At 38.3% G+C, this 25,394-nt stretch overlaps 2 protein-coding genes across 2 annotated transcripts; one reads left to right on the plus strand and one right to left on the minus strand.

The window, feature by feature from the left end:
• Positions 1-6,031: 6,031 nt before the first annotated feature.
• On the minus strand, positions 6,032-8,537 carry LOC112015862 (cytochrome P450 81E8). The gene is made up of 2 exons (XM_065772212.1): positions 7,470-8,537; positions 6,032-6,795 (listed from the first exon to the last, which is right to left on the minus strand). Exons 1-2 carry the CDS (start codon positions 8,358-8,360, stop codon positions 6,136-6,138), a joined length of 1,551 nt encoding a protein of 516 aa, XP_065628284.1. The 5' UTR covers positions 8,361-8,537; the 3' UTR covers positions 6,032-6,135.
• A 13,160-nt stretch (positions 8,538-21,697) lies between these two features.
• Positions 21,698-22,237, plus strand: LOC112011667 (uncharacterized). Its single transcript, XM_024044031.1, has one exon. The coding sequence runs from the start codon at positions 21,698-21,700 to the stop codon at positions 22,235-22,237; it is 540 nt and encodes a 179-aa protein (XP_023899799.1).
• Positions 22,238-25,394: the final 3,157 nt, after the last annotated feature.

Below are 25,394 nucleotides of genomic sequence, written 5' to 3' on the forward strand. Positions count from 1 at the left end.
TGGCTTGATAGTGAAGGTTCCCTAAAGGTTGAAGAACAGAAATTTGGTCCTTGGCTTTGTGCTCCACCTGTGAGTCGAGTACAAAAAAAATTCAGTGCCCAGATTTTTTCACAAAAAGAAAGGAAGCTCGACCACTCAAAGAGCTCCGTTTCAGCCGAGGCAAGCTCCGGCAAAGTCCACGGTGTCCTTTGCAACTCAAACAACACCAGGTGACGTGGATCAGAGCTACGTGGAGCAATCATTGGATCATTTAAGAGGATTGGTTACAACTGATGCACTTAATTCACCTATAGTTTTTAAGCAGAACAGTCAACAGGTTGGACCGTTGGAGAATCAATTAGAGAGAGAAAAAGGTGATGTAAAGAAGAATGAGGAGCATCCTATAGGGGCATGGACTGCCAGCCCACCAGAAATAACTCCGCATTTATTCTTTCCCAATAACGCGCCTAATCACGATCTGGAATCAAGAGAATCAGTGCAAAAGGATGCTTTCCTTTCTGAGCTTGCTGAAATTGATGAGGGGCTATCTAAATTAAAGGCCGGGAAAATCACAGTTAATGAGTCATTGATTGCAAAAAATCCAATCAATGTGCACGTGACTAGTGAGGAAGTAAAGGAGGCGGCTAGGGTTTCTCAAGTCCTAGAGGGTGTCAACCATGCAAACTCATGTGTTGCCACTACTAAAACACAAAATATTTCACCTCCACGGCAACAAGGGTCATGGAAAAGGTTGAACAAGGCAGATTTACCCAACAAGCCAGTCGAAAATTCAAGCACTGTTGAGTCTGTGCTATCAACCAAAAGAGTTTATGAGGAACTCTCCAATCCCAATGGTTTACCAAGTAAAAAACATGCGGTTTCTTTTGAGATTAATTCTTCAAAGTTGGCAGAGGCTGATGCTCAGCCCCGCCCTACACAATAAGTCTCTTAGTCTAGAATTGTCATGGTCTTGGGAACCCACGTATAGTGAGAGAGCTTGGAGATTACATCCGGGCAAAAGATCCTGCTGTTGTGTTTTTAGCCAAGACATGGACAGACGATGCAAGACTAGATGAAGTGTTACACAATTTTGGTTTTAGAAATAAATGGTCAGTACCCAGTGGCCATAGAGGCGGTGGTTTGATTTTGTTGTGGAAGGAAGATATTCGAGTCTCAATGGAAGATTCATCAAAGTATTGTATTGATGCTCTTGTTAAGAAAAACACACCTCAAGAATGGCGTTTCACTAGTTTTTACGGTGACCTAGTGACACATTGAAGGCATAAGGCATGGGTAAAGCTTCGAACCCTAAATGATAAGCCGCACATTCCTTAGTTGTGTGTTGGGGACTTCAACGAAATTACAAGACAGGAAGAAAAGAGAGGAGGTGTACGCCGTGAAGATAGTCAAATGCAAGCTTTCCGGGATGTTATAGATGAGTGTGGTTTTATGAATTTGGGTTTTATTGGCCCAAATTTCACTTGGACAAAACATTATAACGATGGACATTTGATTTGGGAGAGACTAGACCGTGGATTAGCAACCAATCCGTGGTTCTTGCGGTTTCTGGGAACTCAAGTTCACCATTTACCTTGTCTTTCCTTTGATCATTGCCCATTGTTTATAAACCCTTCAGGAATAGAAATTCCATCCTATAAAAAACCCTTCAGGTTTGAGGAGATGTGGCTATCTGATAGTAGGTGTGGGGAGGTGGTTGAAGCAGCATGGAGGTCATGTGTATCACTAGATCCATATAAGAAAATCCTTGGAAAAATAGAAAAATGCGGTAGAGATTCATCATGGTGGAATTACAATGTATTTGGAAATGTGAGGAGGGACCTAAAAAAGAAAAGGGCGATGCTAGTTGAAGAGAAAGTAGTGGCATTAAGAACTGGAAGTAATGTACGGATCAGAGAATTACAAAGAGAGATAAATGAGTTGCTGGACCGAGAAATAAGGATGTGGAATCAACGCTCTTGAATTCTTTGGCTAAAAAACAGAGATGGAAATACAAAATTTTTCCACAGCCGAGCCTCCCACCGGTATAGGAAAAATTTGATTTTGGGACTAAATGATAGCCATGGAGTTTGGAGGGAAGGGCCGAATGAAGTAGCAGATATCCTCATTCATTACTATAGTGAATTGTTCACTACCTCAAGTCCGCCCACTCACCATGAAGCTCTAAACCACATTTCTCAAGTGATTACTGATGATATGAACTGTGAATTGACAAGTAGATTTAAGGAATGGGAAGTACTCCAAGCTTTGAAACATATGGCACCAATGAAGGCACCCAGACCAGATGGAATGCCCCCCTTGTTTTTTTAGCATTTTTGGCCTATGATTGAAGGTGATGTTACTCACTTGGTGCTATCCTGGTTAAATTCAGGTACTATTCCACACCCACTGAATCATACCTTTATTACTCTAATCCCAAAAAAGAAAAACCCAAGCTTAGTGTCAGATTATTGCCCTATAAGTTTATGCAATGTGCTTTACAAAATTTTTGCTAAAGTCCAAGCCAATAAACTAAAAAAATTCCTCAATTCAGTTATAAATGAAAACCAATCAGCTTTTGCAAAAGGCCGCCTCATATCAGATAATATCCTTATTGACTTCGAAACTTTACATTGCATGAAAAATTATAATTCAAGTGCATCGGGTTTTATGGCTTTGAAGCTTGACATAAGTAAAGCCTATGATAGGGTTGAATGGGTGTTTTTAGAAAATGTGATAAGGAAAATGGGTTTTTCTGAAAGGTGGATTGGGCTTATTATGGTGTGTGTGCGATTAGTCACCTACTCTATACTAGTAAACAGAGAACCAAATGGTATGATTCACCCCTTAAGAGGGCTTAGACAAGGAGATCCTCTCTCTCCTTTTCTCTTCCTCCTATGCACTGAGGGCCTTCATGGCCTTATAAATAAGGTAGCAAATAGTGGTGACATCCACAGATTCAGTTTGTACAAAAGAGGACCCAAACTAACACACTTATTTTTTGCAAATGATAGCCTTCTCTTTTGTAGGGCCAACTCTGAAGAATGCAGTAAAATATTGGAGCTGCTATCTTTGTATGAAGAAGTCTCTGGCCAAAAATTAAATAGGGAGAAGATAGCCTTATTCTTTAGCAAAGCAGTTACTGAAGCAAACCACCAAATCATCAAAGGCATTTTGGGGGTCCGTGAAATCCATCACTATGAAAAATACTTGGAGTTGCCATCTTTGACTGGAAGGAAAAAAAAAAAAAAAAAAAGCAAGCTTCAATTATATTAAGGAGATAGTGTTTTTGGGGGTCCGTGAAATCCATCACTATGAAAAATACTTGGAGTTGCCATCTTTGACTGGAAGGAAAAAAAAAAAAAAAAAAAGCAAGCTTCAATTATATTAAGGAGATAGTGTGGAGGAAGCTGCAAGGATAGGAAGGAAAACTCCTTTCCCAAGCCAGAAGGGAGGTGCTAATTAAGGCGGTCATCCAAGCCATACCTACGTATGCAATGGGTTGCTTCAAATTACCTTTGGGGTTGTGCAATGAAATTGAGGTGATGGTTAGAAAATTTTAGTGGGGACAACGAGGGATGAAGCGAAAGGTTCATTGGCTATAATGGGATGAGATGACAAAAGCCAAAAGGGAAGGGGGTATGGGCTTTTGTGATTTAGCTTTACACAATGACTCCCTCTTGGCTAAACAAGCTTGGAGGTTGTTGGAGGATAAAAATTCCCTATTCTACAAGGTTTTCAAACCTCTTTTCTTTCCTAATTGTACAATTATGGAGGCGGCGGAGTCTAGTCAAGGTTCTTATGCTTGGAAAAGCATACTCCAAGGAAGAGATGCGATTAAATGGGTGCATGTTGGAGAATAGGTGATGGGCAGAATGTTAAGGTGTGGCATCATGCTTGGTTACCATCTAAACCACCGGCCAAAATTTTATCACCCGTTCTGGAAGGTTGGGATGAAGCTACGATTGACAAACTCATCAAGGAAGACTCAAGGACTTGGGATGATGATGTTATTGATGGCCTTTTTGCTCTGGAGGAAGTTGGCATCATTAAATCAATCTTGCTCTCAAGGTTTCCTACTGAAGATAGACTGTTTTGGCCATGGACTCAAACAGGGAAGTATAACTGCAAATCTTGTTACAGATTTTTGAAGTGTGAGGCTGAAGTTTTAGGGGCGATGGAAGCACAAGTGGAGGATAGAAATTTCTGGCGCAGCATTTGGGATTTGCGAGTTCCTAATAAGATTAAAAACTTTGTGTGGAGAGCATGCCGTGAAGCAATTCCCACGAAAGCAAATTTGAAGCGACGCCACATTACGGAGAACGGCAGGTGCGAATATTGTTTGATGGAGGAGGAAACAACATTACATGCACTGTGTTCTTGCAGCAAGATCAGGTCGGCCTGGACGTCTTCAAAGTGGATTGGTTGCTAGAACATAAGCCCCTTAGACTTTAAGGAGCTCTTATCGTGGATACTCAAAAACCATGGTAATCCGGAGTTCTTTGTGATGGTGACGTGGGGCTTGTAGCACCAACGGAATCAGGTCCGGCTCAACAAGCCTTGCTACCCATCGGACCTGATTGAAGCCCAGGCGAAGGAAAAATTAGAGGAGTTCAACGCTACAATCCTAGCCAAACCAACAACCATTCCACAACAGAGAACGAAGTGGAAACCACCTGATGCGAGAAGTTTCAAAATAAATTTCGACGGTGCAATTTTCAGGCAGGAAAATAAGAGTGGGATTGGGGTGGATATTCATGATCACACGGGAGCTATTATTGCCTCTCTTGCTCAAACCATTGCACCTGCTCTTCAGCCCATCGAGATTGAAGCAATAGCAGCTCGGGCTCTAGAGTTTGGAGAGGAAATAGGCATTACATAGGCTGTACTTGAAGGTGATTCAGAACTGATAATAAATTCACTTAAAGGAGGTGGTCACTCTATAGCTTCAGTGGAGCCTTTGCTTCATGATGCCATGGTTTTTTCCAATTGTTATGCAAAATTGCTATACTCTCATTGTAGAAGAGATGGCAATAGATTAGCACATAGTCTAGCAAGATATTCCATTAATGTCGCAAGCTATGTAGTTTGGATAGAGGGAGTCCCTGATCCATTATTTACAATTGTTCAACAAGATGTAGCCAATTTGGCAAACTAATTTCAATAAAGTGTCAAGCTGGTTTCTCAAAAAAAAAAAAAAATGAAACGATTTCATAAGTGTTGTACTTTTATTGATAAATAAAAATATGAAACAATGTAAAAACTTTGGGCTTATTAATATAATTTCTCTAAATTAAAAATAACCCCCTCATTCAAAATTAGATCCATGTATAGTTATTACGCGTCAGTTGATATTCGTCTAAATGACACAATATAGTGATACAACTAAAAATGATTGAAACTAGGAAATTAAGATCTTAGTCAATTGAAAATGTATTTTAAAAAATAGGCAAATTACAATTTACACACCTATGGTTTGGTTGAAATTTAAGTTGCTTACCTATGGTTTGAAATTTGACACTTTACCCACCTGAGGTTAACTCAGTTAGATTTCTATAACCCACCTCTATTAAAAATAGAACTAAATATGTAATTTTGCTTAACTTTTATGTCTCTCTCCTCTAAAAAAAAAAAAAAAGATTAAATAAGATCAATATCCATCGGAACATTTGCATCATGGAATTTCAAACCACAAGTAGTTACTTATCTATGGTTTAAGTTGCCTATAGGCAACTGAAATTTTGGTTAAACCTCAGGTAGGTAAAGTGTCAAATTTTAAATCACAGGTAGACAACTTAAATTTTAGCCAAACCACAAATAATTAAGTTGTAATTTGCCCCAAAAAAATAGAAAACAACAAATGAATATGTTTATCCCATAAAAAGTTCAATTAAATGACATCATTTCCCAATTTTTATTTATTTGAATACCCTATTAAATTAACAACTGTAAACAAGTTTACGATAATGTCACATAAAATAGTAGGAAAGCAAATGTGCTAATATAAATTATTATATAGGGCAAGCTAAAAATAATACAAAAAAAAGTTAAAAAGTTAAAAATATACAGATACAATAATACAATATAAATACTAGCAATGTACTTACATATTACAATAACATTTACTAACTAATGTTAAATTAGTCTCTGCAAATATAGCTATGCTATTCTTGCAAACCTCAAGAACATTGCTAAAAACTCATCCTCAGACATAGAAAGAACCTTAGTTATAATTGGGCGACCTCTGCACATGGCCTCCAATGCCACGGCTTTGGGCATGGTGATCCCATTACCTTCAACCATGTCAACTTCTTCCTCATTAATCTTTTCCCACTCAAAGCACTGAATTAATGACCCCAATGTCAAGCCTATTGTACGTTGGGCAAGACTAGCCCCAGGACAAGCCCTCCTTCCCAGTCCAAATGGCATTAACTTGTTCACGTCACTCTCTCCATTTTCAAACCTCTCAGGCTTAAAACTAGTTGCATCATGCCATATATTGGGGTCTCTATGTATGGCCCATGCATTAACCAATAACATTGTCTCACGTGGAACATTATATCCTCCAATTGTACAATCTTCAGAGGACATGTGGGGTAAAAGCAATGGGGCTGCAGGATACAATCTAAGAGTCTCCAAGATTATATTTTGTAGATAGTGCAATTTAGAGACATCCGGTTCATTGAGTAATTTTTCTTGTCCAATTTGATTATCCAACTCAACTCTAGCATTCTTCAACACCTGAGAATGATTGAGCAAATTGGACATTGCCCACTCTATTGTCACCGCTGATGTGCCAGTCCCCGCAATTAACAAGACCTGCTTATTATACATTCAATAAGTTCTCAAATCACAACAAGAATATAAAAGTAAAAAAATGGATTGATAGCTAATATTTATTTTTGTGAATTGATTACTGGCATTTTGACAAAGGATCCTAATAAAATACCACTGAGTTGAATTGACTGGTAGTTTTATGATAGCCTTAGAGATAGGGATAAGACATGTATTGGTCTAGTGTTTCGTCTGGTGAGTATGGAAGAGCACTAGACAAAAGACTTACCCCAACCTTAGCTTACCTCAAGATGGTAAAAATAAAATTTATATTTGGGAAAAAGAAAAAGAAAAAGAAAAATAATTAATATGATATGATTAAAGATTAATGAGTACCACAAAATTTGAAATTTTAACCGACCTATAACTCTCTATACTGTATATGTGAAATCAGAGTCTCAAGTCTCAACCTTGCAAGAGAATCTTGTTCTTAAAAAAATATAGAGATAGTGAGAAGAATATAATTACATAAACAACTTCTTGCTTAGAAATCATCAAGACTACGAGGTTGACTTGCGGTTGACTTCAAATTCGTGTTATACATGTTTTATCCTAACTTGTCAAATAAACAACTGGGTCAGATTTGTTTATTTGATTACAAAATTTCCCTTATAGTTGATCAATCCAATATATTTTCATCGTCTTTAAACTACACATACCAGTATAAGCCCTTTGATAATTTGATCCGTGTAGTATTCGGGCTGTGATTTTTGCAAAGAAAGCAGATGATCAATCATAGTGTTCCCCTTCTCTTCCTTACTCATCTTCTCATCAATAAGACCTTGCAAGAAATCATCAGTCTTGTTGGCCAATTTCATCAATCTTTTCTCCAAACGCCCATGATCAATCCATTGCAACAAGGGCACAAACTCTTGTGGATTTGAGACTCCTCCTGCCCCTGCTATCTCTTTCATTATCCCCCTGAATTGCCTTGCTTCTTCCTCGCCTTTCACGTCCTCCCCGTAGTATCTCTTCCCTGCCACCATCCTCATTATGATGTTATATGTCAGCTCCAAGAACATAGATTTCAACTCTACCTTAGCAAAACCTTGGCACGAGTTGCGTGATAGTTTGCGTAGCAAGTGCTTCACTTCATCTCTTCGGATGCCTAGAAACATGTTGAGACGATTTGTTGAGAAGATTTCTAAGGCACTGATGCGGCGAAGGTTGCGCCAATGGTCTCCATAAGAAGCTGTTGACACGGCGGTGTGGTTGTAGCCTAAGTGCTTGCCTACTAATAAGCGAGGACGGTTGGCTAAAATAATATCGTTTTTTGTGAAGCATTCTTCAACCGCAGATGGGGATGATACAATGACCACAAGTTGAGACCCAAATTGTAGAGAGAAGATGTTACCATATTTTTGTGAAAAGTGGTGGAAAGTACGATGGAGGGGTTTCTTAATGAGATGGAGATGGCCTAGAATTGGTAGAGAAGGTGGGCTTGGTGGGAGGTGTTTGTGTTTTGTTCTTGTTTGAAGCAAGAACTTGAAAGCTACTGCAAGGAGGAGAAGAAGAGAGAGGGAAGAGTATAGCAACAACATGTCTTCCATGTTTGATTTGTTCCTTTTTGATATGATGCTTTGTGACAATCTGTTGGAAGATTATATGGATTAATGTATTCTATAAACGCACACCTTCTTCGGCCTAGTTCTCATTTTCTTTTGGACTGGTTCTATAAACCACACCTTCTTGGGAGTAGAATATGTTGGCCTCTTGTGGCAACCATACAGACAAACTTTTGTCCGACACATTTTACGTGTCGGCAGATAAAATTGTGAAAAGTCAAGACACAAGAAAGACTTTTTAAACTACTTAAAAAGTAAACACCAACCCCAAATCTTTCACTTCTTTCTTTGGGTTTGGTTGTGAGCGGGCCAACAAGTACTAAACTATGACAAAACACTACAGCATGTAAACTGTTGTTTTTTTTTTTTTTTTTTTTTTTTTTTTTTTTTGGGAACTGAAAATTCTGATTCATCAGAAACTAAATAGTAAATACTGAAAAGCACAACAGTAACTAAATATTGAACAACTTTGCCTTTATTTGACTTTGTGGTTTGTCGTTTTGTGTGTTGTTAATGTTTTTTTCTGTGCTTGTTAACATTTTTCTAATGATCTTATTTAATAAAAAAATTTGATAAATAAAAGAAAAATATATAAAAATAGCCCCACAATTTATTTTAATGTTTTTTTTTCTCTCGTTATGAAGTTGGCTCCAAAGCTTACAAAGCTAGAAAGAATGACATAAAGTTGGAAAAAAAACAAAAAAATAAAAAAATCCAAAAAAAGAGTCAAAAAAGTTGTTTTTATATTTCTTTAACTTCACCCACCACTATCCTCTGACTTGGGACTTTAGACTTAGGCTCTCATCTTTTAACTTTTGTGTAAGCGTATGTAATTGTGTTCTTTGGCTCTTGTCTCTTGAGTGGGGGGGTCAGGGTGGATGGGGCCGTGGGGCATGGATTGGGTAAAATTGTGGTAGTAGACTAGACTAGTGCTCATTAATGAACAAGACATTATAAAAGACCAAAAAAAAAAAAAAAATTAAACGATGTTTGGCAGTAGGGGTGAGCCGAGTGGATGAGACTGGGAGAATGGGCAGAATGGCTCTGTGTGGAGGGAGTAAATAGTAAGTTAGGCAACATGTTTAAAAATTAAGAAAAATAGTATCTCGAGTTTTAGAAACTCGAGATCCATATTAAAAATCGAGTCTTAAAGACTCGCTTTGCGAGTGTTTTACTGGTGAAAATGCCACACAAATCTCGAGTTTTAAAAACTCGAGTTCTATGCAAAATAATTTTTAGTGCGATTACCCCTATAGTGGCGTTTTTAAATCCTATAGTGACGTTTTAAAGCCCTATAGCGGGGTTTTTCTGCAAAACAAAATTTATAAGTCCCCATGCTAAGTTCAAGGAACTCTATAGTGGCGTTTTTAAGCTCTATAGTGACGTTTTATAGCCCTATAGCAGTGTTTTCCTACAAATTTTTTTTCTAAGTGTCATACAGTGAGCCCTGTAGCTCTATAGTGACGTTTTTAAGTCCCTATAGCGGCGTTTTCGGAACTCGAGTCTTTAAAACTCGATTTTTACTTGAATTTTTTTCCACGTCACAGCATTCCGCTTACAAAGCGAGACTTAAAAACTCGATTTTTATCATGGAACTCAAGTTTTAGATACTCGAGACGTTACTTTTCAACATTGTTTTGAAACGTGACAACTATCTAAATTTTTTTATATTTATTGTTAAATGGAAATAAAATTCGATGAGACTGTATTTTTAGTCTTTACATTATGCAAAGTAGGGGGTGTGTAGTAGCAGACTAAGCAGCGGGGTGTGTGCTAGACTACTAGTGGTCAGTAAAAAAAAATAATGAAACAACTAAACAACAATAATTAATACATTTATTGTATTAAGAAAAAATATTTCAAATAAACTTATAGTTTATTGTTAGTTCTTTTGCTAGTATTATGGTCAAATATTTGATAAGGAAACCACATATTCAAGACTCAACTCCTGTCCAAGACTCATCTTCATCTTCTGAGCGAATTCATGGACTTTAACTTAGACTATCATCATTGTGAATTTGTGTTGACTTTAACTTAGACAATCATCATTCAAATCTTCTACGAGAAAATATATCATCTTATCATCCTAATAATCATGATGAAATTAAGAATATTTTATTTACAAAAAGGCCCTTGTCAACCTAGTCTTGATAAATACCCTCCAACAAATTTTTTTGGAAAGACTCGTTGATTTAGTTTCGAATGGTATGAAAATAGAAGATGGTTTGAATATAGTATAGACAAAGATGTAGTATCAATTTAGTTGCGTATTTTGTGGTTGTTGTTGTCAATATATGAATTTCTCTTTTTATTAAATTGTGTAATTTATGCTTCTTAATGACCACCTTCAAAAAAATTCCTAGAGCTGCCACTGGTTCCACTTTGCACAATTGGTAAAATCTCAAATAATTGAATAAAAGATTTGGATTTCAATCCCCACCTACACCAAAAATTGATTGGTGTCTTGGTCTGATAATAAAGAGTTGTCATCAAAAATGGATGTCATAGGTTGAAATTCTCTATAAAAAAAAAAAAAAAAAAAAAGAGTTGTATTACGACCCAACAAAAAAAGTGTTAGTCCTTTATAGGTTAGAAAAAAATTATTTAAATAATAAAATATTAGAATAGGATATACCAAATATAATGATTTATCATGTATCTATTTTTATAATTTTAAAATTATTTATTATGTTATTGGTTTGACCATTAGTTCAACCTTGGTTGGACCATAAAACCAATAACTAGTCCCTTTTCCGATTCTTTGACCATATCAGTTTTTAAAACCATGGTGGTAGATAATCCCAACTAAACACGTGTTCCAAAAGAGGATGGAAATAGAAGAGAATGGTTGCATCTTGATGAGTCCAGAAAAATCAATGAGGTCGTCCATTTTAATGGACGACCTTGCATTAAAGGAAAAGCTAAAACCATTCATGCACATTCAACATATTAAAAGCCAACCATTACTCGTCGGCCTTAAACTCTCATCAATACGATGTTATACATGGGTAATAATATCGCCTCCAATTATGTACAACAACTACCCAAATCAACTATAAAAGGGAGAATACGTCTCACTTGTTAAGGTATGTCCGTAAAAGACTAAAAAATACAATCTATATGCAAAATATATGGGCTGATACTGACTCAAGCATTAGAGACTTCCCTACCGAGGCTCTTCAATTAGCTTTTTTTATTCTTGCAAATCTTCAAAGCCCGTCAAAAGCTCAAGATTGGATGAGTGATTCATCTAATGATTTTTGGTTTCATCAATTTGGTGTCATCGGTGGGGAAAGTTTAGCCATCACCATCAAACACAACCATCACCAATACCACCATCACCATCAAACCCAAAACCCATCACCACCAAACCCAAAACCCATCACCACCATCACCACAAGCCTTCACAAAACCCAACTCAAATAAAAAAATTGTTGCAAAACATAACTAAAAAACCTCATCACCAAAATATAAAGAAAAAGAAAAACCCAAAATCTAAAATTATATATATATATATATATATAAACCCAAATTTGAATAGTGGACAACATGGAGCTCAACAACATGGCGTGGCAAGGTCGGCGATGGGACAGTTGGTGGCATGTTTGAGAGTGAGAAAGGAAGAGAGAGAGTGAGAGATAGAGGACTGAGAGAAAGGGAGAGTAGATGCTTGTGAGGAGAGAATAAAAAAGTTATTTTTTTTAGCATTTATGTCTGTACCGTTCCAAATTTGGAATGGTACTGTTCATCCATGCCAAATTGTTTGGCATTTAGAAACTTGGTGTGAGTGATCTTTTGGTGTCTAGTGCTTTAATGCCACTGTGATTAGCTCAACAATTTTTTCCCTAAAGGCCCAAGCCCAACACATGACATAATAAGAGCATTCACATCAAATCTTCTAAAATATGTAGCTTTTAGCAACTCAAAAAGCCACTTTATTTATTTTAATAACCCACTTTACAATACACCTAACATCAAAAAATTTTATTTTAACATATAACACATTAAAATAATGTAAACAAACCAATAAAATAAATATAAAAAACCCTACAAATTCATATCACCCTAACCTCTCTCTCATCCTTTCCACCTCCTCTCTCTCTCTCTCTCTCTCTCCTCTCTTATCCTCTTCGCTTACTCTATCCCTCTCTCCATCTCTCTCAAGCACCATTAGCCACCACCACAACCCACCGTCTCCACCAAACAACCCTAGAAACCTACACAAACAACCTCCACCACCCACCAAACCCATGAACCTAGTAACGCTGAAATCCAAAACTCCAAAGCTGATCTCAATCAAATCCAAAAAACCAACGTCGATCTCAACTGAATCCAAAACTCCACCACCCACCAAACCTATGAATCCAAAGCGCAGGAACAACCATGATCTTAACCACGAATCCAAAACTCCATGCCACACACTGAGCTACAACCCATTTATCACCATTTTGCTGAGAGAGGAGAGGAAGCAATAGAGGAGAGAACATAGTGAATAAGAGAACAGACTTGAGATTGAGAATGAGAGAACACACGGAAAGACTTGAGAGAGAGAGAGAGAGAGAGAGAGAGAGAGAGAAACTAATTTAATAATGAGAGAATAAAGAGAAAATAATATAATATTGGTAGCAACTTGCTATAATGAGCTGCAACTATTAGTAGTTCACTGTAACAAGTTGGTAAATTTTTTTAAGTTTAGCAACATTGATGTGGGTTTTGTGTGTTTGGAGCTATAAAATAGCTTTTTATCGATTTTGAGAGCATTGCTATGAATGCTCTAAGTCATGTCAAATGAAGGGAAGTACTTTTGTTCTGCCATCTCCGATATGATTTTGATTTTGATTTTTTTTTTTTTTTTTGGTCATAGAGCTTCGAAATCTTCTCAATGACCAACAGAAAATCTTTCTAATAATTTTTGCTTTTCCTGAAAGCCATATTTTTCATTTTAGGGATATGATAATTTGCTTATATAAGGAGAATTTGAAAGCAAATGCTAACAGAAACAGAATGTATTCTACTTTCAAGTTTCAATCAAGATTTAAAAAAGACAATTATCACTTTTAACATCTTAGATGATGAAGCCAAAATTAAAACTAACATATCATCAACAATTGTAAAAAAGTTGAGCTAAGCCTTGCTTATGTCTGGTTTTTCAAAAAAAAAAAGTAAAAAAGTAAAAAAGTTGAGCTAAGCTAATTATATTAAAAGCTTAGACTTATTCATTTAATTTTACTTCGAACACAAGATGAGCTCGGGGCTTATTACTAAACAAGATTACATTGTTCAAGCTTGAGTAATTTTCTTGTGAAACAAGTTTGATTTTGTTCATAACCTACTTGATTAACTTGTTTTTTTCTCCTATATATATAATCATGACTAATATGTTTTAGCTCTTCACAAATCTATGAATTGTTACTGTGGATAGATTGTTTATTTTATCAATAAATTACAAATAATAATTTAACATCATATAAACATATTTCTAAACTTATAGTTGTTGTATATATAGGTATATATAAGGATAGGTTGTAATAATGATAGTTGAGTTTGGAGAATATGGTTTCATAAAGTGAAAATTCAAGTTCTGAAATTTTTTAAGTGAAAATTTGAAATCTGAATTTTCTGGAATTTTATAGAATTTTCTGCAGAATTTTCTAGTGACTATTCAGAAAGGTTGAAGAGGTTTCAATCTTTGATAACTGTATTATGAAAAAATAACTAACTCTTCATACGTACCTTTTCATGAAACAGACTTATGTTCACTTAAAAAATAACTAACTCTCCATATGTGCCTTTTCGTGAAACAAGCTTATGTTCACTTAAATAAATAACTAACTCTCCATACGTGCCTTTTCATGAAACATAACCCTATGGATATAAATAGAGGCTTATGTTCTCTTGAAAAACTAATTTCACAAAATCAAAAGTTGGAGAGAAACACAAGAAACACAAGAAATACTGTGGCCATTCTCCAGAATTGCTATCTGTAGAACCCAACAATTTGGTTGTATCCTAGAGACAAATTTGCAATAACCCTTTAGCAACAAAAGTGTGAGAGGCAAATATTGTCTAAGGAAAATGATATAGTGCCTCCAAGTTGTCTATTTTCTTTTGTCTTTTCTGTTAATCTTGTTCTTCCATTATTACTTTGTGTAATATTCCCAACAATAGTACAATTCAACCTCAAGTCTATATAAGTATATTTTTAAATTAGTATACAAAGACTAAAAAGTAAAAACAATTCAATTAAATTTACAATAACTATTTGGAAAATACTAAAGCCACATCAGCAGTTTGTAAAAATGTTGTAAAATAGTTTGTATTTGTAGCATTACTCATTTAATATATATTTCCCTTTATCTCCGTTTTTACTTTTCACTAATTCCAAGTGTTGTGTATGTGCTATACTCAATTTTCTTTATTGAATTTAATGTGAAAAAAAAAATGTTTCCTTAATTACATGGTATTGACATTGATTTGACTTAATTTAGATTCAATTTTTTTCCATTTTTTAAATTACTCAATCTTTTGTTGTGAAGTGTTATAGTGTCTAGGTTTTTATTCCTATCAATTTACATTTCAAGGTTTGTTGTGGCTTGAGCCACATCGTTACTTTAGTGAGAGTTCTTTTTTTTGTTTGTGTCCTTAGTATGTTTAATTCTTTGGTTGATTTATTGATTTTTTCCTTTGATGTGCCATATCATAATAGATTGTTAGTTGTTGCATCTTCATCATGATCACAAGGTGAAGATAAAAATTACCCTCATCAATAGCTATTGTGTCTTCGTCATTATCACAAGATGAAGATAAACTTCTTTTGTTTTGTCAAACCTCATCTTGCTTGACAAATCTTACATTTGTTTATTTGTACCACATTTATTTACAAATTTTATCCACTGTAGAAAAGAGGGAAATTAAACTCTCATTACAACAAAGTGTCCACAGAGGTCGTGTGGCAAGAGCCACCTTACATAAAAATAGAAGAGAGAAGAATAACAAAATAAAATAAAATGACAAAGGCATAGACAAGGGTCAAGCGAGCGGCAAAAGCGGGATAAACCAAGGCGCCAGGGAGTCTACTCCTTCTGCTCAGGCTGGACAAGGGCAACCTCTGGGTCCTCCGAGCCCTAGCCTAATGGGATGCCCTGCAAGGGCACGGTGAGAACGGCTGCCCCCTCGGTGGTGGGAATCAGAGCATCGGAAGGGACCTCAACTATCGCTCGGGGCACCTCCTCGCTCGGATGCTTCCTTAGTTCAGCAGCCCCCACCTCCTCAACAATCTCCCCAGCCTTAGCACCATCGGGGACGACCTCGCGGATAGCAGGGGGGTAGTACACTCTCTCTGCCTTCCACAGGTCGGACGAGGCCTCCACCCCAGCTTGAGTGAGGGCCTCAACCCAGACCTGGGAGCAGTATTGCCTACATACCCCCGGGACTTGAGCTTTATAGAGGGCCTCTACCTCAGCCACCCCCTCAGCGTAGGCTGCGGTCTCAACCGCGTCCTTGGCAGTTAGGGCCATCTCCCTGCCAAAGTTCGCCTCGTCCTTAGCCCGCCGAGCCTGATCTCTGGCCCACTCTGCCTCCCTCTAGGCCTCCTCGGCCGCAGTCACCTTAGCCTGCAAGTCTGCAATCAGATCCCTCGCGATCTGCAGCTGCTCCTCCGCCTCGCCCAGGCACTTTGTCTGCTCTTTGGCCTGATTCTGGGCACCCTCAAGACCAGACACTGCACTGTCCCGAGCCCTGGTCATCGCCTTCAAGTCCTCTCGGGCATTGGCGAGGTCAGCCTCGGAGTTCTTCAGAGCCCGGGTTGCCTGAAAGCGCCAATCACGCTCCTGGTCGAAGGCCTTCCCCTGGTCGTTGGCCGCCCCCTCCAACCTATAGATGGCCTGGACAGCCTGCAAGAGTAGCCAATGCACTATGAGCCCAATTCAGAAGAAAATAGGGGGAAAAGGAGCAAAGGAAAGGGAGTCGAAGTTACAGTCCTTACCATCCCCAGATACCGCTTAAGGCTGAGGAAGACCTGCTTACTCCTCATAGAGTTCAGCTCGGCCATGTCCGCCGGGAGCAGCAGGCACCTCTCCAGCGCGTCAGCCACATGCGCACCTTCGCCCTCATTGAAGTCCCTGAGGGAGGCGTCATCCTTCAGGGGCTCCCTATGGAGCATCGGGGCTGGGAGCCAAGCCTGAGCCTCGGGCATGGTGTCGACGACCTGCCTGTCCTGGCTCTTGCCGCCTATCTTAAGCTGCTTGGACAGCCTCAGAAGGCTGTCCTCCTCCTGCGGGGACACCGTCCTATCCTCCACAGGCCTCTTGCCCTTATCCTTCTTCTTCTTGGGGTCGGCAGGCACGGACCCAGAAGGCAGGCTCGTCTGGGAAGGAGGAGGAGGAGGAGGAGGAGGCTTCTGTTGAGCGGAAGTCGACCTAGTCTTCAGAAGAGGAGGGGGAAGCTTCTGTTGGGACTTCCCCGGTTGGCCTTTAATCAGGTCCATCAAGCTGGTGGTGGGCTTCCTCTTGTAACCCATCGTTGGCGGGGAAAGAGCTTCTGAAGCGAGGAAGTCCGCTTCGGTCAAACGGGGGTCACCCAAGTCCCAGGGAGGGTCCTCGGACTGATCAAGCTGGGCAAAAACATCGAACACGTCCTCCTCCCGCTCTGTATCCTCCTCGACAGCCTCGGCAAATGCTTGGGAAAAAGAAGGGACGGCTACAGCGACGACTTCTGGTTCGGAGGGCCCCTCGGGGAACTGAAATCCGTCCTCGGTCACAGTAATCCTCTGAAGCCGAGGATCGTTGGCTAGGATGACGTGCTTTGGAACCGGGAATGATTTCTGGACAGGTTTATACCCCAAGATTATGTGGGCGGCCCTAACTTGATTGTCGTCCTCGTTTATATAAATCGACGCCCTCAGCACCTTCTGCAAATCTTCCCGGTTGACCAAATGGAAGTGACTCTCAAAAGCTTGCGGGTCTGCAAACAGAAAGCACCACCACATTAGTAAAAAAAAAAGGGGGAAGAAAAAAGACGAGAACTTGAAACCCCTCCTATTTCCCACTGCCCCACTTGGTATTCCCTCTGTTGTTGGGCAGTGAAGGCCATCGTGCCACTCCCCTGACACGATGAGGAAATCCTCGTTGAGCCCCTTGCTGGACTTAGGGAGGCACTGAATGAGCCGCACCCTGTCGTCCCTCGTCTTCAAGTAATAAGACTTGCCTTTAAGGAGCTGGAGGTTGTAGCACTAGTTCACGTCATGGTGGGTCAACCTTAGCCCCATCTTCTCATTTAGGGCGTCCACACAGCCCAGAATCCTAAAGACGTTTATCCCACACTGGGTAAGGGCCAAACCGGAAGTGCGTGAGGTAGTCCCTCATCACCGGCCCCATGGGGATCGTCATCCCCCCTTCAAGGAAGGCGACAATAGGAATTACTACCTCGCCCTCCTGTCTGTGTAGGCGCCAATCCCCGTCCTCAGAATATCTTAGACCTACATTGCCAGGAATTCTGTAGTCGGCGATAAATTTCTCCATCGCCTCCTCAATATCGACATATTTCTTAAACCTACCCATCCCAGTTGACGCCTAAAGGAACTAAAAAAGAACAGGTGAAAGAAGAGAAAGGGTAAAGAGAAAGAGAGCTCAGAGAGGGATAGAGCGACTTACTGGAAAGAGGAGGAGCTTCTCGGACAGGCTTTTTGTACTGGAGATGTAAGTGAGAGTGTGGCTGAACTCAAGAAGGACGCACAAGAATTCTTGATTACGAATAAGGAACAGGAAGAAGCGGTTCGTATGGGTATTTATACCCCAAATCTAGGAGCCATGCGGGTTTTCCCGCCCATAAATGCGAGACAAACCTCCACCGTTGGATTGGTAAAGCCTCATTAGACGTGGGGAGCACAGAGTCGCCTGAATTTAATGACGGGCACGTTACGCACTCCGAAACGTCAACGACGTGCCTTGGGCAGATGAATAGACCCCAGTACTTACGGGAGGTAAGGCCGAAGATGTCAAAATCCTTCTCCCCGCCCGAGGATGCGTGCAGCAAGATTTTGAGGGGCTATTGTGAGGCCAGAATATCGGGTAGCCTTGGCCCACTCCAAGCCGGGCCCAAATGGCCCACGCCGAGGATGCTAGATGGGTCTGAGGATGAAAGCGCGAAGACCAACCTCCGAGGAGCATATCCGAGGATGACCCTGTCCTCGGGCATCCGAGACCTCGGAAAAACACGAGGACCACCCCAAAGGACTCCTTGAATATCCGAGGAGGAGAGGACCCAATGCCACACGCCGGCGACAGGAGCACGGCGAAGGAACAAGCCTTAGGTGAGCTATCACCTCCGCATTGAATGCACTCACCTAACCCTCCTGGCCGCATTAATGGGGATGGAACCCCTTGGCAGGGCAACATCGATCATGGTGAGCCACTTGAGTACGGATAAGACCTCTGATGGGACGGAGGGTCAGAGCGGAGACCAATGGATGATCAACAGAGGAAGGAGAAGATGGGAGAAAGAGGAAGGATATAAGAAAGGCGACAAAAGGAACGAAGGGGTCTTCTTCTTTTTTGAGGATTCAAAAGAATGCCATAGAGGAACTGAGGGGGGATGTTAGTATCAGGGAGAGGGGTCTCCTCGGACGAGTCCGAGGAGCTAACATTAGTTGTAAACTGGGCTCACTCTCCTTGAATGAAAAAGAAGTGATTTGTATTCCGTTGCTAGTCTGTTAGGGCCTAAACTTTCGGTCCACTCTCTAAAAATGTATTGTTGGGGAACTTTTCTAAAACTGAGTCCCTACAATATAGATTTAGATTATTAGTAATTTTTCCACCACACGATATGTGACATATATAGTTTCATGTTAATTGTATTAGTGAAATGAATTTACATAAACTATGTATACATAAACTATGTTATACATTTGTTGAAATCACCAAACAGATTTCAATAATAATCATGAAAACTTAATTACTTATTTATGGGTGAAACATTACAAATCCAAACAATATAAGAATTAAAAACTATTCGGTTATCTAGTTAAATTTCTCAAATCACGTGGAGTACTCATATTATATGAATTAATCTCCTTATAACTGGTGGTAGCTGCTTTTAGACACAAATTTTCCAGTTACTTCTCTCCAATTCAATCCAACATGTGATCTGCCTTCGCCTATTGGCAAAATTTAAATTGTTTTTTTGCTGCATATGATCATTGAGAGATTTATCAAGATAAGATTGTTGTTTGTTTAAGCTCTGAAACCAACATAAATTAGATAGCTAGATGCTTTAACCTATAATAGAATAATAATAATTCAACAATTGAACCATCTAACAAAACAATAATGGCAATAATTAAGTAATCAACAAATAACGTGATAGCAATGTCACTGAGGTAAACAAAAGAGAACATGTTACAATGTTATATTTCTATAGAAGGATTTCGCAATGGGGTACAAATTTCGAATGTAACAATGAAAGTTATAATTAAAAAAAAAAAAAAATTAACAAACCATTAAGCTAAATACAAAACACAAATAACTTCTTTTTTTTTCTTTCTTTCAATGGAGAATATGTAATAATGTTAGTTCATGCATTAGACTAAATGTGATAATGATTCATCAAGTCTATTTATAAATCTCACATTTTGATCATGAGTCCATAAAAGAGGTTATTTTTAGCAAGTGGCTCATCAAGCAAAATTATATTTTTGTCTTATTGAAATTAAAAAAGCATGCAGCTAAAAACATAACAATCATTTTCAGATTGAATATGATAGGATGATGAGAAATTGTCTAAAACTAACAAACCTTTGAATGAAAATCCAATGCTCTTAGTCTTAGATGGTTTATATATCTGTGTCAAGTTTGTGTATGATATGTTGCTGTATAATGTCAAAGAAGATAGGAAAAAAAGACAGTGAGACCTGTACCTTGAGGAGTATTATAGTGCCCTAAACTTCGCGGATAAGAACTACAAATTCTGAAAGAAGCAAGAACCTGGTCACCTCTCTTGGTTGCATTCCAAAAAAATTCTACATGCTTTCCAATTTGACTTATGAGGAATATGAGAGATGTTGATATGAAGGCACCGTGCACATCTAGCCTGTTCCAAATACTTGAGGGTGTAAGCAGTACTCAATTCCCCTGAACAACCAATAATGGTCCTACATGTGTAGAGAATTAGCGGGAGCTTACTTGTGTGACCCCGAAGCTCCACAAAAAGCATTGATATTCCCCTTTTAAATAAGCGTAGAGGGAGGCCAAGAGAGCTAATTTAGGTGGGTTTTGTGTTGCACCTGGGCGTGAGAACTCAAATTTAATTGAGAAGTGGAAAGGGTGAGGGAGTAAAAGTATCTAAAACGCTTTGAGTGCAGTGTAGGTGACGGTTGTAATCTGCAACGCCAAATTTTATTTTTATTTTTTTTCCAATTAATTTGAAATGCCATCATTTTGGGATGAAAATCTAAAACGCCAAATTTTTAATCAATTTGAAGAAAGATGAGCTGGAGAAAAGAAAGAGAATAGAATGACATTCACTTATGTTTCAATAAAATGACACGTGTTACCATTTTGTGCATCAATTAGTTCTAAGGATTCAACTTTTATAGTAGATTATAGATTATATTTTTTCAAAATATTTTTTTAAAGATTTTATGCAACGATTACGGGGGCTTCAAATGCAAGTGATTGTTTTTTTTTTTTTAAAATAATAATAATAATAAATTGATTGTATAAAGTCAATAATCTATTAATTTTTTTGGTAAAAAAATAGGAATAAAAAATAAATTATAAATTAAAGTAGATGAATATGTAAAGACAAAATTATATGTAATGTTAAAACTGCCCAAGATGAATATGTAAAGTCAATAACCCATTTATATTTTTTTGTTAAAAAATAAGATTAAAAAATAAATAAGAAAAATAATAATTACGTGGCCAATGATGGGGCAATGAGGTGGCGCAATAGGAGCTCAGTAGCAATAAATGCTACGCTTCAGCTTTTAGTAATATATAGATATATTTTTTTTTTTGTTAAAAAATAAGATTAAAAAATAAATAAGAAAAATAATAATTACGTGGCCAATGATGTGGCGATGAGGTGGCGCAACAAGAGCTTAGCAGCAATAAATGCTACGCTTCAGCTTTTAGTAATATATAAATTATTCAGATTATTTGCAGAGATTGCATTGTATTTTTTTGGTGGTAATTCCAAACACCTTAGGTGGGACGCCTAGGGTTCTACAATAGGACTAATCTAGGTGGGAAGCCTAGGTTGTCCTGCATCAACTTGGTATCAAAGCAAATGCTGCTAGTAAAGCATTTCAAGAAATCAAGAAGAAAATGACAAAAGCACCGGTGATGCGCCTATCAAAATTTGATAAGGTCTTTGAAGTGGAATGTGATGCATCTGGTGTAGGCATAGGAGGAGTTCTTAGCCAAGATTGTCACTTTATAGCTTACTTTAGTGAGAAATTAAATGAGACTAAGAAAAAGTATTCAACATATGACAAAGAACTCTATGCTATGGTACAAGCTTTAAGATATTGTTGCCATTATTTGACACCCCATGAATTTGTCATTTATTCTAATCATGATGCTCTCCGCCGCCACATCAATTCCCAAAAGAAATTAAATGTTCGACATGTCCCTTGGGTTGAGTTTTTGCAAAGATTCTCTTTTGTTTTGAGACATAAATCTGTTGTTGAGAATAAGGTAGCTAACACTTTGAGTCGCCGAGTCACCTTACTTTCTGTGATTAGCACAAAAGTCATAGGGTTTGAGAAGTTGCAAGGGGAGTATGAATCTTGCCCAGATTTTGGAGAAGTGTACACTACACTTAGGACTGAGCATCTTCAGGTTGTTGATGATTTTATCCTCTAAGATGGCTACTTGTTTAAAACCAATAAGCTTTGTATCCCCTGCACATCAGTTAGAGACTTTTTGGTTTGGGAAGTGCACGTGGGAGGACTTTTCAGGACATTTTGGATGTGATAAGACAATTGAAGAGGTAGAGAGGTAGTTCTATTGGCCAAGTCTTAAGAGGGATGTTGCCAAGATAATTGATCAATGTCGTCAATGTCAACTAGCTAAGAATTGCAAGCAAAATACTGGCCTTTACACTCCTCTACCAATTCCACACCGTCCTTGGGAGGATATTAGCATGGACTTTATACTAGGTCTCCCCCGTACCCTTAGGAAGTTTGATTCCATCCTTGTAGTGGTAGACTGGTTCTCTAAGATGGCTCACTTTCTTCCATACGCTAAGACTTCTGATGCATCCAAGGTAGCCAAGATTTTCTTTGATGAGATTGTTAAGTTGTATGGGTTACCTGAAACAATTGTGTCAGATAGGGATGTTAAATTCATAAGCTATTTTTGGAAGACCCTTTGGCACATGATGGGAACAAAGTTGAAATTCTCCACAGCATACCATCCTCAAATTGAGGTTGTCAATAAGAGTCTAGGAAATCTTTTGAGGTGTCTCATAGGTGAGAATGGTAAGACTTGGGAATCTATACTCCCTATAGCCTAATTTGCATACAATAACTCAGTCAATAGGTCCATAGGTATGAGCCCATTTGAAGTTGTTCAAGGTTATATACCTAGGAGACCTTTAGACCTTCTCCCAATGTCCTCACATGATAGGGTTTCTGTGTCTGCAGTAGATTGCTAGTCACATGCATGAGCTGCATAAAGAGATCAACAAATGAATTCATGCTAGTAATCTTAAGTATAAGACTCAGGTTGATTTACATCGACGCCATTTAGACTTTGATGTAGGAGATTATGTTATGATTCGTATCAGGCCTGAACGGTATCCTTCAAGAACAGTTAAGAAACTGCAGGCCCGCAGTGCTGGCCTATTCAAGGTATTAAAGAAACTTGGACCTAATGCTTATGTGATTAATATACCTTCAGATTATGGTATTAGTTCTACTTGTAATATTACTGGTTTAATTGCTTTTAAAGGTCCAGCAGTTATTCCCTATGACCCTTTGATGATCCTCCCTCTTCTTCTTTGGCTAAACCTGTCCCTAGCCCTACACCATCTTGTTTCCAAAAGGCACATAAAGATATTATTGATGTTGTTTTGGATGAGTAGTCTCTTTTCACTATGGATGGAATAGTTCAGTGCTTCTTGGTTCACTGGCGAGGGCAGCCTGATTCTGATTGTACATGGATCACCAAAGAGGAGTTGCAACAGCTTGATCCCACTCTTTTAGAGGCTTACTTGGATACACTTGCTACCACCTCATCTCTACCTCCTATCACCCGCACATATAAGCATCGACAGAGGCGCCATGCTGACCCAGTGAGCTTGTGGCTTGATGGAGTTTATTCTGATGTCACTTGATCCTTATGAGCTTTACTCGACAGGGTCGAGTTTCTCCCACCCCAGGGGAGTTGGTGCAGACACCACATGATGGCACATATATGGAGAATATCTTTATCAATTATGTTATCTTTATTTGGGTTTATCTTTAGTATTGGATTAGTATTTGAGATTGTTAGGATTATCGTATTAGTATTTGAGATTGTTTAAGATTTGTTTAAGAGAGTTTATCTTTATCATTGTAATTCCTGGAAGCTGTATATAAAGCTCCAGATGGTTCTTTTTGTACTTTACAGACTATTATTATTATTATTATTGAGATTATTTGCAAAGAGTGCATTGTATTTGTTTGGTGGTGATTCCAAATACCTTAGGTGGGAAGCCTAGGGTTCTACAGTAGGACTAATCTAGGTGGGAAGCTAAGTTGTCCTGCATCAGTAAGTATGTGCATGCACTAGCAAGAGAGAAAGAGTTCTTAAGTTTTTAGACATACTTGAGGGCAACACAATATAAAACATTCCCAGGTGCAGCCATCTCCGTCCATTTTCTTCCAAATTGATAATTTACATACAAGTTTCTTGGCCTAGATACCATCTATCAAGATTTTAGGTTCTAATGTTTCACACTCCAACATTGTCCAGGGAAATAAGGATTGCTGTTCATAAAAACTAAAGAGTTTAACACAAGAAATGCAACTAAACCACGCAAAAACCATCATTAACAATAAAGTACACCAGCATTTCTGTCACTTCTAAGAAGCTCAAATTCTTATAGAAATTTTAAGAATTATTACTCAAACAGTTGAAAGAAATTTATTAGCATTTGCTCCATAAACAATTAGTTGTCAAAACTTTTTTCTAAGATTATTTAACAGGCTAAACCCCTGTAAAAAACCAACCTGTACAGTGGAGCGAGAAATTGCATCCCACTTGTTACATCTACTGTGTACTGGCCACTCATCACTACCCTGGTCAACAAGCTTATGCTTAAGGCAAATGAAGGAAAATCAAGCTTATAAGCTCCGTTCACATTATCCTGGTCAACAAGCCTGATTGGTGTGTCAGGACTCAGGAATGACAAATGAGATCCCCTTAAGTGTGGTCCGAAGTGTCCTGTTAATCGTTGCTGGTGGCACTATAATATTTTAGAGAAAAACCCATTTTGCATAGCCAAAGAGTTTTTTTATTATTATTATTATTATTATTATTATTATTATTTGAAAATGCACCAAGAGATTGATAATGGGCTAAGTGCTTTGCCTAGACATGACTCACTATGTGACCTTGACATTACTATATATATTTAAAATATTATTGAGGATGCTTGATGAGATCAATGCCTTGGTTAGAAATTTCATATGAAAAGTGATAGGTTCAACAAGTCTGATATGTACAACATATGCTTGTAGTTAATTGGGTTCATGATCAACTGATGGTAGGAAACAAAATATGCCTACTTGGTCTGAAGTTTTAGCAATAACTGTACGTGATTTTAGCAATGAAAATATCCACCATTTGTGTTATAATATATGTACTACATTTTTCAAAATCATCTTACATAAAAGCTTCTATAGTATTATCCGCACATCGTGCAAGCAACTTCCTAGTTAATCATAATTAATGAAACTTTAAAACAAGAAAAGATGATGGATAACCAGTGACATAAACAACAACAAATAGGTGGAACCCCAATAAACTTTTTCTT

The sequence above is a fragment of the Quercus suber genome, unplaced genomic scaffold, assembly GCF_002906115.3.
Source record: "Quercus suber isolate HL8 unplaced genomic scaffold, Cork oak 2.0 scaffold_55, whole genome shotgun sequence".
NCBI classification, from domain to species: Eukaryota; Viridiplantae; Streptophyta; class Magnoliopsida; order Fagales; family Fagaceae; genus Quercus; species Quercus suber.